Source organism: Argentina silus, assembly GCF_951799395.1.
Source record: "Argentina silus genome assembly, chromosome: X".
NCBI lineage: Eukaryota > Metazoa > Chordata > Actinopteri > Argentiniformes > Argentinidae > Argentina > Argentina silus.
Window position 1 is genome coordinate 48,000,720 of NC_139653.1, and position 14,150 is coordinate 48,014,869.

A 14,150-nucleotide genomic window follows, 5' to 3' on the forward strand; every position below is an offset into this window, starting at 1 on the left:
CTGAAACTGAATTGACCCCAAGCCAGAAAGACAGCCAGACCTGTATCTACCACCTACTAGCTTAGAGTTGTTAGCTTCACCGTTGCATTGAAGGTAGACTCTGGGACATGATGTCATGCCAGGAAGTCACAGCAACTTTTACCAAAGATATTTGGAGTAAGTAAAGATGTGAACAACGTTAGGCACTCGTTAGAAGTCATGCACACCGTTGCAATATGTGTGCCAGAGTTGACCGTCTCCTCAATCTCTGGTAGCATTGCCCCAGTCTTTTCCCATTGACGTCATATCCAAGAGTCTACCTTTCCCGTTTACCACAGGAATGTCTCATTTGTGCAGCTGGTTATACGTGTCTCCACGACTGAAACACTGTGGTTAGCCTTGTGCATACATCTCTCTTCTGTGATTGGCTGTCTGTGTACAAAAGAGGAGGAGTGTAAAGTGCATAGCCAATGAAAAGGCTGATATGACCGGTGATCCTCCTGCATGCAGTAACTGTCTCCCAGCTACTTCCTGGTTTCTAATGTTGCTGATGCGTGATTAGTTCCCCGTCACAGTGGGGTTTCCGAGACAACCCATATCATCCCCAAATCACAAACTCATGCTGGAGGACTTCAAATCCAGTTGTTATTTTTTTGTGTAAAGAATGAAAAAAAAAATAATAATCAATCAATAACAAAAAGGTATAATACAGTTTAAGGTTCAACATTCAGTAGTGTTTAATCCTGCCATTCTGTAGAGAGAGTACACCTGTCTCCTCTTCTGATGCTCAGGGGTGGCTGAAGGGAAGAGGAAGCTCTCCTCCTCTTCCTCGCCCCATATCAGGAAACAACAGATACCACTCTCAGGGTGATAGAAACGTAAAAAGCCTGCAGCGTCTCTGTCTGTTGATTCGCCCCGTCAATGTCAATCACATGGCTCCTCCCCCCCTTCCCCCCCGGGCGGGAACTCAGAACTGTGAGTGGTCCATCTCGTCCAGCCATGAGGCGGGGCTAGTGGGGAAGTCCGGGTATCCCGTGCTGCTTCCTGTAGAAAGGTCAGAGGTCGGCCCTCCTGCCATGGCCCTGAGCGCATGGCCCACGCCCCCCTGACCCCCCTGGGCCATGATGCTGTCCATGGTGAAGCCCAGCGTGTTGAGGAGGGGGGTGTGGCCAGGCAGCGAGGCGATGGAGGACGGTGACTGGGGGAGGCCGTAGGGACTGCCCGCCCTCATGTCGTGATAGGGCTGTCCAGCAGCGTCCAGAGAGAAGCCTCCGTTGGCCACATCGCCCACACTCCCGTAGAGCCCGTTGGTATGGCCCAGGTCTGACAGGATCTGGTCATCTGCGGGGAGGAGGGAGATACCATTACTGAGGCGCACGGGGGGGGGTGTTTTAATTTAACACATCGATGGTGCTGTTGACTACGTCAACATTACACAGCTGTTATCTTTAGAATAGAATTTATGAAACGACATTTATTGAGGCAACGTAATGTGGATTTCATCTTGGTAAATGGCTCAGGTGTGTGAAGAACATGAAGTGCTCCCCTGTGTTCACTGAGAGACCCTCAAACATGTGATTTACCTTCAGCTCAACAAAGCAGCCCTGTGTGTGTGTGCGTGTGTGTGTGTGTGTGTGTGTGTGTGTGCGTGTATGCGTGTGTGCGTGTGTGCAATACTAAATATGAGTCTGAGACCCTCCAGTGCTGTTTCAATAACAACAATGCCCCAGAGCACTTTCCCTCTAATTGACTAAAAGCTTCAGCTACTTTATAGAGTTTCTGCCTCGCTGTTTTCATTTCTCGTAAAAATGGCCTCCTTTTAAAAGTGGCTTGAGACTTTTATGAGTCCCCAAAACCGGCTCACAAACATTAAATAACTAAAAACACAGGGGATGTCTAAAATGTCATCTGCACCTGCTTTCATGTTATGAGCTCCATGTTGGAGAACAAGGAGCAGACACAGGGGAAGGTGTGTTACAGTTGCTGAGGATAGAGTAGGGAGAGGCAGCCGTTAAGTGTATAGGAGCCATTGTGGGTCTAGGGGTTGGGCGAATGGGAGCCATTGTGGGTCTAGGGGTTGGGTGTAATAGGAGCCATTTTGGGTCTAGGAGTTGGGCGAATGGGAGCCATTGTGGGTCTAGTGGTTGGGTGTATGGGAGCCTTTTTGGGTCTAGGGGTTGGGTGTAGGAGCCATTTTGGGTCTAGGGGTTGGGTGTAGGAGCCAGTTCTGGGTCTATAGGATTCATTTTGGGTCTAGGGGTTTGGTGTATGGGAGCCATTTTGGGTCTAGAGCTTGGTTGTAAGAGCCATACTGACCTCTGAAGCTGAGCTCGCTGTCACTCAATCCCGCATCGTCTGCTGAGCTCTCCTTCTCCACCTTGTTGTTCCCCCGGTTGCGTTTGGCGCTCTTGTAGAACTGCCCCCATCGGTGGCGCCCGGCGTCCTTCTTCAGGCGCTTCTCCTTCGCACGGCGGTTCTGGAACCAAACCTGTCGTAACGGGTAGAGAGAGGTCCGTCAGTACAAACAGGAGGAGGTTACCGTGCATTATGGTGCCCCTAATACCTGTGTGGTAACACTGTAATTAACATGTTGCTGCATGGCCGTTTAGTAACTGCATTACAGTGTTAAAAGACCCTGAGTTATATCAGCAAGCATTACTGTATTACTGAAAGGTGTCAATCTTATCGTTTTTGTTTTTTATCGTGTTTGTTTGTGTCCACAGCTACAATTACTCGAATGTTATTGGACTAGCCAGAGCAGAACCAATGTTCAGGTCTGTGTGGCAGTGGGGACGCTGGGATGAGACGGACCTGCACTACTCTCATGTCGAGGCCAGTCTCTGAGGAGAGCTGCTCGCGGACGTGTCGTGCCGGCTTGGGGGAGTTCTTGTAGGCTTGTTTGAGGGTCTCCAGCTGTTTGGCTGTGATGGTCGTCCGTGGCCGCTTGGCACCTGCTTCGGAATCATCTGGAAAAGACACGCAAAGATTCCAGATTAGTTCTTGGGGATCTCACAGTGGTCCTCTGTGGCTCAGTTGGTAGAGCATGGCGCTAACAATGCTTAAGTTGTGGGTTTGATTCCTGCTGGGACCATATATACTGAAACGTATGCGCTCCCTGCAGTGTAAGTCGCTTTGGATAAGAGCGTCAGCTAAATGGCGTATATTCATGAAAAGGTTTTATGAATCTCAGGTTTTACGTGTATCTAAGTACCAACTAATGGTGAAGAGCTTCCATAGTATAGCACTGAAGGAAGAAGGACTGAGTGGCCGTATATGCCGGTCAGGGGAGGCTAGTGGAAAATCAAACATGATACCATTCCTCATTCCATTCCATGTATTACAATGAGCCCATCCTCCGATTTCTACCTCCACCAGCCTCCACTGACGCCGGTACATCTATACCCATTCCAGGGGTATGCAGTCATTGGGGACCCACCATTAAAGAGCATCACATCACTTAACCTAATCAACCAGCAGGGCATCGATACCTCCATAAACACCCAGTCAAAGCTCTGACTCTGGTCTACACTCTGGTCTATACAGGGTCACGGAGAGGAGATTTAATACCCAGGACACTGAGACCCTATCCTCTGGTTTTATGATTGATCATTTTCTCAGTTGTTAGGAACATGAATCCTTGTGTCCTCTCCTTCACTCAGTTCACCCTCAAAAAGCATTAGAGGATAACCCGACGCAAGGGGAGGAACCTAGATCTTCTCCTCCAATGCGTTTCCAGTAGGACGTGAGTGGAGGATGGAGAAAGCAAGGAAGGCTTCTGTCTCTTCACTGTCCCCCAGTCTCCAGCCATCTCTCCATGCCTCAGTGTTATTTGCTAACAAAGGAGTTATAATAATGACACCTTCCTGTGATTTTCAATGGGCTGCTAGCTCCTGCACAGCGCCCCTAGTGGACACCGCTAACAGCAGACAACCACGGCACAGGCATGCTTAGCTTTAGTCAGAGGAGAACATAGAGATCTGAAACCTTGTGGACAAAACAGTGGACAGAGGGGAAGGCACGGAGAGAGAGAAGACAGAAAGAGAATGAGAAGACTGAGAGAGAAAGAGAGAGAGAAGACAGAGAAAGAGAGAAAAGAGAATAGGACAGAGAAAAAGACTGAAAAATGGAGAAGAGAGGAGGACAGAGAAAAGACTGAAAAGGGAGAAGAGAGAGAAAGCCAGAGAGAAGACAGATAAAGACAGAAGAGGGAGAAAGACAGAGAGAAGACAGGTAAAGTCAGAAGAGGGAGAAAGACAGAGAGAAGACAGGTAAAGACAGAAGACAGGTAAAGACAGAAGACAGGTAAAGACAGAGAGAAGACAGGTGAAGACAGAAGAGAGAGAAAGACAGAGAGAAGACAGGTGAAGACAGAAGAGAGAGAAAGACAGAGAGAAGACAGGTAAAGACAGAAGAGAGAGAGAAAGACAGAGAGAAGACAGGTGAAGACAGAATAGAGAGAAATCCAGAGAGAAGACAGGGAAAGACAGAAGAGAGAGAGAAAGACAGAGAGAAGACAGGTGAAGACAGAATAGAGAGAAATCCAGAGAGAAGACAGGGAAAGACAGAAGAGAGAGAGAAAGACAGAGAGAAGACAGGTGAAGACAGAATAGAGAGAAATCCAGAGAGAAGACAGGTAAAGACAGAAGACAGGGAAAGACAGAAGACAGGTAAAGACAGAAGAGAGAGAGGTGCCACCTACCATTCTGCTTGGCCGTCTCATAGTCGTCCTTACACACCAGCCTGCCGTCCTCCATGAGGTAGAACTCGTCCCCCGTGGCCAGCTGCCGGCTGCACATGACGCAGGAGAAGCAGTGCAGGTGGTACACAAAGTCCTGCGCCTTCCGCACCACCTGTGTGGGAGGAATACCCTGTTGGCACGAGGCACACTTGGTCCCGTAACGCCTGGGGAGAGAGAGAGAGAGACAGAGAGAGAGAGAGACAGAGAGAGAGAGAGAAAACACACACCTGCCGTCAGAGACATTCAGATACACACCCTGCAGAGGTCCATCTCTAGCTGGGGGTCTACCCAGTTGAAAGGAGGATGATGATGATGAGGATAATGCTGATGGTGATGGTGGTGAAGATGATGAGGATGAGGATGATGGTGATGGTGGTGAAGATGATGAGGATGAGGATGATGGTGATGGTGGTGAAGATGATGGTGATGAGGAGGATGATGATGGTGACGGTGGTGAAGATAATGGTGATGGTGATGGTGATGAGGATGATGGTGATGAGGATGATGATGACGGTGATGAGGATGATGGTGATGGTGATGAAGATAATGGTGATGAGGATGATGATGATGGTGATGAGGATGATGGTGGTGAAGATAATGGTGATGATGTTGATGATGATTATGGTTATAAGGATGAGGATGAGGATGATGATGATGATGGTTACAAGGATGATGAGGATGATGATGATTATGGTTATAAGGATGAGGATAATGAGGACCATGATGATGATGATGATCATGGTTATAAGGATGAGGATGATGATGATGATGATGATCATGGTTATACGGATGAGGATGATGAGGATGATGATGATCATGGTTATAAAGATGAGGATGATGAGGATGATGATGATGATGATAATGATGATCATGGCAGGGCAGAACCAGGTGATGCGTCTCATGTGGATAGCTATAAAGTTTCTATATCAGGGGAGGCTGGTGGAGGTAGAAATCGGAGGACGGGCTCCTTTGTAATGCATGGAATAGAATGAGGAATGGTATCAAACACACATGCATTACAATGAGCCTGTCCTCCGATTTCTACCTCCACCTGCCTCCCCTGGTCTCTATGTAAGACTCTGTCCACCCCCTCTACCACAGCTTCTAATAATGGAGTTGTATTAGTTGTAGAGGGGAGAAACAACACAATTCCCTCCCTGGTGGGCTTGTCCCATGGTTGACAAATGGCTTGAATCAATGGGGGGGAGGGGGAGGGGGGGGGGGCGGGGGGAAAGAAAGAGAGAGAGAGGAGGGGAGAGAGAGAGAGTGAGAGAGAGAGAGGAGGGGGGAGATGAGGGTGGAGGGAGGAGGGAGAGAGCTCTTCACAGTAAACACGTTGTAGAGAACCTATAAAGCAGTCTCAGGAGGAAGTGTAAATCACGCCGCCTCTACATTAACATAAACACTTCCTGCCTGGGGAGCAAGGTGACGCGTCTATATCACTACTGCTGGGAAATACAACGCTACTCTGATTCCAAGCCTCATTTCCAGCTCAGCTCAGCTCAGCTCAGCCCAGCCCAGCCCAGCCCAGCCCAGCCCAGCCCAGCTCAGCTCAGCCCAGCCCAGCCCAGCCCAGCCCAGCCCAGCCCAGCCCACCCCAGCTCCCTTCCTCAGTGTCCAAACCCAACCCCTAACCCTAACTCTAACCAAAAACCAAAACCAGCCCCAGCTCCAGGCCCATCACTCAGACCATCGCTGTGTTCAGCTAACTCCAAGTTGAACTGACTTGCTAATTCCTCTTTCCACCCAGGCACCTTTTAATTGTCTATTTTCCCTGTGTATGTACTATGTACGGTCTGTTCTTTTTATAATGTGTGGATCCAAGTTTCACAGCAATGGGACAAAAAAGATTTCAGGAATCTGAATGTGTCTCCATGCAGCTTCCCCCTGGTGCGCTGCTCTCTCCGGTCCCCAGTGCATCAATACAGTGCAGCGCTGCAGCATTTAAACCCTCCCCTCTGTGGTCCCCTGGGCCTGCCGGACCGGTCTAATACAGTTAGCCTCCACTCTGTGACTCGCCAGCTTTTCAGAGGCTCATTCAAGCTCCTGACATTAAACCCTCTCTCTCCCTCTCTCTCTCAAACATGATTTAGTAAAAGCCAGTACTGATCCTGTTTTGGATAAAAGTCAAACTTAATTTTCTTCTTTAATGCCTCAGAAATTCAATCGTAAAAAAAAAAAACGGAGGGGAAGCAAAAAAGGTTGAGAGAAAGAGATTTGAAGTTGCTCTTTTGTGCGTGTGGCTGAAAAGGACGGTGTGGTAGTGATTGATTACAGTTGTAGATACGAGTCTGTTTGGATTTGAATGTTTGATTGTTATTGTCATCCAACATCACTCTTCAACATCCACACAATGACAGTAGGTGTAGGACGTGGTCCTCTGTGGCTCAGTTGGTAGAGCGTGGCGCTAACAACGCTTAGGTTGTGGGTTTGATTCCTGCTGGGACCATATATATACTGAAATATATGCACTCACTTTGGATAAAAGCGTCAGCTAAATGGCATGTATCTAGGATGTTCTAGGATGTTTTGCTTGATCAGTCCTGTCACTCAGTCTGGACCAGGGGAGGCTGGTGGAGGTAGAAATCGGAGGACGTGGCTCATTGTAATGCATGGAACGGAATACCATTCCATTCATTATAATGAGCCCGTCCTCTTATTTCTACCTCCACCAGCCTCCCCTGGTCTGGACGCATGCTGCTATAAACAGAACAAACAATGGCAACAGTACAGCTGTGCAGTGATACACTAAACAGTGGTTTGGAATAGTTTCTAACGGTTTTTCAGACGAACAAGATGCAACCTGTTAGCGTCAGAGGCCAAAGCAGATCACACCCAAGGCCGCATAAGTACCCGCAGGCGGACCCATCCTATAAGTGACTCGCCTGAATATTGTCAGTTAGTAACCTACCATATTCCTTGCGTATCCATAATCCAGTCATGTCCAATCCATAACTCACCACGGTTTTCCAAAACTAGGCTTCACGAGTAGGCCTAACGCATATATATATATATCAAACACACGCGACACATAGAACAAACGGCAGTTTAAACGACAGTTTAAACTCACTTGAAGAAGTCTTCTTTACAGTATACATTCCCCGCCCGCGAGAAACACTTCTCCGCCAGCAGCGCTTGACAGTCGGCACACTTCAGGCACTTGGAATGCCAGTGGCGGTCCAGCACCTTCAGGATGAACTTGTCCACGATGTGTTGACTACAGCCCGCACACTGAGGGATCTCTGGAGGGAGGGAGAGAGAGATGGGGGGAGAGAGAGGGGGAGAAAAGCCAAGTTAATACTACAGCCCGCACACTGGGGGATCTCTGGAGGGAGGGAGAGAGAGAGAGAGAGAGGGGGGGGGGGGGGGGAGAAAAGCCAGGTTAATACTACAGCCCGCACACTGGGGGATCTCTGGAGGGAGGGAGAGAGAGAGAGAGAGAGAGGGGGAGAAAAGCCAGGTTAATACTACAGCCCGCACACTGGGGGATCTCTGGAGGGAGGGAGAGAGAGGGGGAGGGAGGGAGAGAGAGAGAGAGAGAGAGAGAAAGGGGGGGGAGAAAAGCCAGGTTAATACTACAGCCCGCACACTGGGGGATCTCTGGAGGGAGGGAGAGAGAGGGGGGGGGAGAGAGGGGAGGAGAAAAGTCAGGTTAATACTACAGCCCACACACTGGGGGATCTCTGGGGGGAGGGAGAGAGGGAGGGAGGGAGAGAGAGAGAGAGAGAGGGGGGGGGAAAAGCCAGGTTAATACTACAGCCTGCACACTGAGGGATCTCTGGAGGGAGGGAGAGAGAGAGAGGGGGGAGAGAGAGAGAGAGAGAGAGAGAGAGAGAGAGAGAGAGAGAAGGCAGAAAGAAAATAGAGATAAGACAGAGGACAGAGAGACAGCCAGGTTAATACTATAGCCCGTACGCTGAGGGGTCTCTGGGGGGGGGAGAGGGAGGGATACAGAGAGAGGGAACAGCCAGGTTACAACACTATCCTGGAGACGCTGGACAGGATGGTCAAATGAGCATATGGTTCATTGAATAGGCTATGAGTGGGTACACCTAAAACACCTTTCACATGAGATTATCAAGAGCGAGATTAACCTTGCATTGTATACCTTTGCGTATCAGTCCCACTGGGTCTTCAAATAATAAGATGATATTTATCAGTTTTACAGAGACATTGGAGCAGCATGTGTCCCGTTAAACAAGATGTGTCATTTAATTCCATATGATTTTATTAATCGATGCAGACAAATATAGTCGTCATGGAGTTTAGCCTCGATGTTCACATTGTGTCACGTCGTTGGAGAGCAGTCTATGGACGCCCGATCTAGCCTATTCTTAAATTTAGCTTTACGTTATTACGACATTACGGTAATATTGGCTTTTTTTTCAAGTGTCATAATATTTTGTATTTATTTTAGATACTGGGCGTGGCTAGCTTGGATAACCAAGATGTTGGAATTCTAGGAATTCAATACTCGGAAACCGAGCAAAATTTTATGCATTTAATTAAACAATAAGTGGTCACAGTGATAGTAATGGGAAGAATCATCTTCACAACCACCATTGGTGACCCGTAGCCTATTATCAAATGCATTGATAACACTTGTATTTTATAATATAATATATGCCATTTAGCTGACGCTTTTATCCAAAGCGACTTACATTGCAGTGACTGCATACATTTTTCAGTATATATGGTCCCAGCGGGAAACGAACCCACAACCTAAGCGATGTTAGCGCCATGCTCTACCAACTGAGCCACAGAGGACCACTTTACGTGTGTTTGTATCTTTGTAACATTGCATATACACGCTGTAACTCCCTGCTTTGTCAGGTCGCCTTCTCAAAAGAGGTTGCTAACCTCAATAGGTTTTACCTGGTGAAAAAGGTTAAAAAACAAAAAGGATACTGTAAAATGCAAAAACTGGTCTTTATTCCCATTATTTTAGATGGGACTATATTTTTAACTTTTATATTATATTTGAAAATATAATAATAATAATAATAATAATAATAATAATAATAATAATAGCATTATTAGCATTATTAGCATTATTAATAAGACTACTACTTCTAATCATAATATTAGTTAGAATTATTATTTATCAATAGTATTGTAGTAGTCTATAATTACTAGAATGGAATGTTAATACATTGGATCGTCATTTCACATTTGTTTTGAGGGATTTTTTATTAAATAAAAAATATACAAAAATTATTATGACATTGACACTGAAGCCACACAGTAGTAGGCTCGCCTTATCCCCCAATCTCCGTCCCTGTAGTGGTTTGGACATATTTACCAAGGGGACAGTGGTCAGGTGAGGAGAGACATCTCATTGTAAACACTAAACAGCCTATCAATACCGTTCTAGAACGGGCGAGGACAACAGGAGATCGAAATTGAAACCGACTCCTCGAGCTCATGGAAAAGCAACACGAGGCTAAACAAAGGTTATCCCTCTTAGCATGTAGCCAACGATCAATGGCCAGTGGATGGTGCCAGTACGGTTAATACATCCACAGTGCTTGACCCGCGGCTTGGGTTTGTGTCATGAGGGAATATGATATAGAACAGAATGTTTAGACAAAACATAATTCACAATTCACACACAGACGCAGACACAAAAAAAAAAGTTTCAAGGCCCTAGTTGTTTTTGAATGAGGAGCGCGTGAGTGAGCTATCTCGTGGAGTCTTATCAGTAATCTAATCACATGTATACCAAGCTGTTTAGGTGTGCGCGCGGTGGAGGTCGCGGCAAAACGTTCACAGCAAACAACCGTCATGGCCTTGAGAGCGGCTAGACACAACGTTATTCACATAACGAAAAACACAAGAGGCTCACTTTGATTAGAATTCTATTAATATTTACGACATAATATTAAGATTTCTAGAATAAATGTAGTGCATTTGCTCATCACATTTCCACGATATAGGCAGTGTCCTACTAAATACAAGTCAAGATTTCAAATAACATTCATGATATCTTTCCATAGGTCTGCATGTTATGTTACAAAGTGCATCACAGGGTTTAAAAAAGATGTATAGGCCAACAATACCCTTTGCACTACAAACCCTGGAGATATTTCTACTGATTTTAAGCTCGTGAGAGTTCGTGACGAGAGAGGTGCTGAAAGGAAAGCAGCGCGAGGGCCTGAGCATGACTGGCCAATCTTGGCAGTATTCACGCGCCATATCTAATAGCTCATTCCCCCCTCCTCTCTCTCTCTCTCTCTCTCTCTTTCTCGCTCTCTCGGCTTATAAATCTCACTATTATACCACTTAGACCCTCTTGTAGATAAGCTCAAGAGGCCTCCTCAAATCATAGCTAATATGATACTCCGTCCATGCCGTCCCTGTAAGGCCTATCCATCGTTTCAGATAACGGGGGTAAGAGCCAGCACCCTTACCGGCTTCTGTAGCTGCCTTTCGATTCACGGAGGCAAACACGCAGTTTTCTCTCACACTGTACACTACACTAGACTGAAGCTTTCAATCTGCCCCAGTTCATTTGGCGTTATCCCTGATCGACGGTGAAAATAGCATTGCTTCTGTGGAAGTAAATGAAAGAAATAATCACTTCTTATTGTTTGTGTCTAATCACTTGTATTTTATTCCCGTGTTAATGCCGCTATTATTAATCATTATGTACTACCTCACAATTACTTACCTCACAAGTGTATAAAAAAGTAAATTTTCCTTCTTCTAGCGTTGTGACTGCCCATGGCCGCTGGTCCGAGCATTGATTACTTTATCTTATGATAGATAGATGATTCACTTACTTAAACAAATGTATTTGTGGTAAGTCGCTTTGGATAAAGGCGACTGCTAAATGCCATAAATGTAATACCTTGTTCACTGAAATGATCTAACTAGCTGAAAACAACAGGGCCTTGTTTCTTGTCTGAGCGAAAGTGACCAGTGGAATGTGGTGAGACTGCAACTCATGAGGCCGTCCTTGGAACAGCTGCATTCTTATCTCTATTACATGAGATAATTTTATTGTGTCTTGCTATTCACATTTCTATCGGAGTGGGGACCGGCAGAGAGAATCATATCATTCTGCAGAAGGTTTCTCTGCGTTGATCGATTAGTCTCTCCCTATTGCAATAAGATTGAATAAAGGAGTTTTACTTGATCACACTGGAACCTGAGTGAAGTTTCTTCTGCACTTTCATAGCCCCCGCTTTGATGAATGAACTGGTGGCTTGTAAGACTATGGCCAAGACGATGAACTGTCGTATGACTTTACAAACAAGGATCTAAACCAGCACTACATATTTAAACCATATTAAGGAGATAACGTTTAGGAGGTTAAATATCTCGGTTTTAGAATAATTGCCTTAATTCGTAAGAACATGGTAATAGCCATATCAGTCGAGATGATAATGTTTAGATACATAACACTGAATAGCTTTTATTCTTAAATTAATCCGGTATTAAGTACAGCACCAAGGGGGGTTGAGTAGCAGGATCTTTACCCAATCTTTTAATCTCTCTCGATCTAGAAAATTAAAGAGCATACGGCCGCAGACATATAGGATGGTTTTTTTTCTCTGTAGGCAAAATAAATTGTGTTATATTATATTATATTTAATTATATTCACTTTGTGAAATAATCCCAGTGTTTAGCAAATTATTTAAAATATTAAAGCAATGAGGTATTGATAAATACATGGTGTTCGTATTTGGAAAATTCAAGAGAAAAATAGCTATAAAAAGGTTGTCTTCATTTGAAAGGGCTCTTAATTGAATTCATGGCCTCTAAGGACAGAACACAATGATCGTTTTGAAATATAGGAAATATTAAAGAAGAAAATCCCCCAAAATATCATCCTTTTCTAAAACTATATCGCAGAAGCATGGATCTGTGACGTGTGTATTATAGGTCTGGTTTTATATTTAATAATAGTGGATTAAAATCTCCCTTTCAGAGAGGTAGCCTAATAGCCGATGCCCATCTGTAGGCTACATTTCAGTAGCTGGCGTATGAATAATTAGGTCAGGAATTTATCCAATTCCACTTCCATCTTGATCGCACGATCAGATTATAAAGGGCCAGTGCAGATTAACATGGGGCGATACAGAGCAGATGCCAAGATAATAGGTAATTCTTCCCTTTGATGCTGTTAGAGGTAAAAACCGAATACACATCGTTAAATAGGCTTTTCGACGGTGTCCATGTTTAACTGAAATCACGCCAAAACCACCTGTCCTGAAGTGTGCTTTGTTGTCATACAGGCTATATATAGCCTGTGAGACCAAAAATAATTAGACATAATTATTCGATGAATACAGCTATCATTAAAATCTACGCATAGCTAAACCGAGGTAATTAAGATGTGACCCAGTAATAACTGTCAGTCAAACGTGTGGGGTACGGAGAGCTAGGTGATGACAGCGGCTGATCTCTTGGCCATGGTCAGACTCGTTTGCAAATAAACAGCTGTCTGATGTCTCGTTGCTTAGCTGAACCCTCTCGTCTGGATCTGGAGCTTCAGGGAAGGTGCCAGAAAGAACCGAAAAGTTCGGGGCTGAGAATACTGGGCCGCCTGTTGCAATATCATTAATTATTATTGTGCTGACAAAATAAATAAACAAACTCAAACTACGTGCATGTGTTCTTATGAGGGCAACTGTGTGTCTTATATCACTAATAGGCAAATGCACATAGATGTGATGCATGCGCTAGGCTAAAAAAGAACATGTAGCAGTCCACTAAATTTCACATCATCACAGATAAAAATGATTAGCAACAAATGGGCTAGACCCGCACACTTGTCCCACAGACGAGCCGCTGCCGGTATACATATCTTTACTGCCTCCGTTCGCCGTCCCGGTTTAGTGAAACGCTACATAATTCCCTCTACAGCAGTCCTGCAGCATTCCACAGCCCGCCTGCCAATTCCCTTATGAAGTAATCAATAGAAAAGGAAGGAGAAAGCCTTACGTTGCATCGGCACCCCGAGTATCTCCGGAAGACCCTTCACAGGACTCTCTGTTGGTAGAACAGCCGCACTTTGCATCATTGTGATCCAGAACGGGGAATAAACACACACATATACACCCTGTTCACGGTGGCCGGACGCTCCCGTCTATTTGATGAGAAAACGGTAGGTATTGCAAATAAAAACAGAGAACGGGGGCCCCCCTCTGTAGTTTTTAGTTGTCCCGTTGAAGTCCCGGTTTTTGTAATTTTTTTATCCTGGAATATTGTCCGTGAAGTGCGTTCGTGCGGGATTTCGCCGTGCTCTTTTACTGTGGATCATACAAGCTGCTTGATTCATTCACACTGCAGGGGTAAGCCGTGACGTCAGCGCGGCAGAGGCCCCGCCCGGGGGCCAATGGGAGACGCGGACAGGCCACGGATGGGCGGAAGAATTCTTCCTCTCGAGCGCAGGTGAGCAGTCAAAGAGGAGGAGGAGCAAGTGGC

At 45.7% G+C, this 14,150-nt stretch overlaps 1 protein-coding gene across 1 annotated transcript; it reads right to left on the reverse strand.

Moving 5' to 3' along the window:
• Positions 1–946: 946 nt before the first annotated feature.
• lhx4 (LIM homeobox 4) lies at positions 947–13,749 on the reverse strand (the record flags this gene model as incomplete). The annotated part of the gene is made up of 6 exons (XM_083695235.1): positions 13,668–13,749; positions 7,788–7,959; positions 4,679–4,881; positions 2,791–2,945; positions 2,296–2,467; positions 947–1,320 (listed from the first exon to the last, which is right to left on the reverse strand). The coding sequence occupies exons 1-6, from the start codon at positions 13,744–13,746 to the stop codon at positions 947–949; spliced, it is 1,155 nt and encodes a 384-aa protein (XP_083551361.1). The 5' UTR covers positions 13,747–13,749.
• Positions 13,750–14,150: the final 401 nt, after the last annotated feature.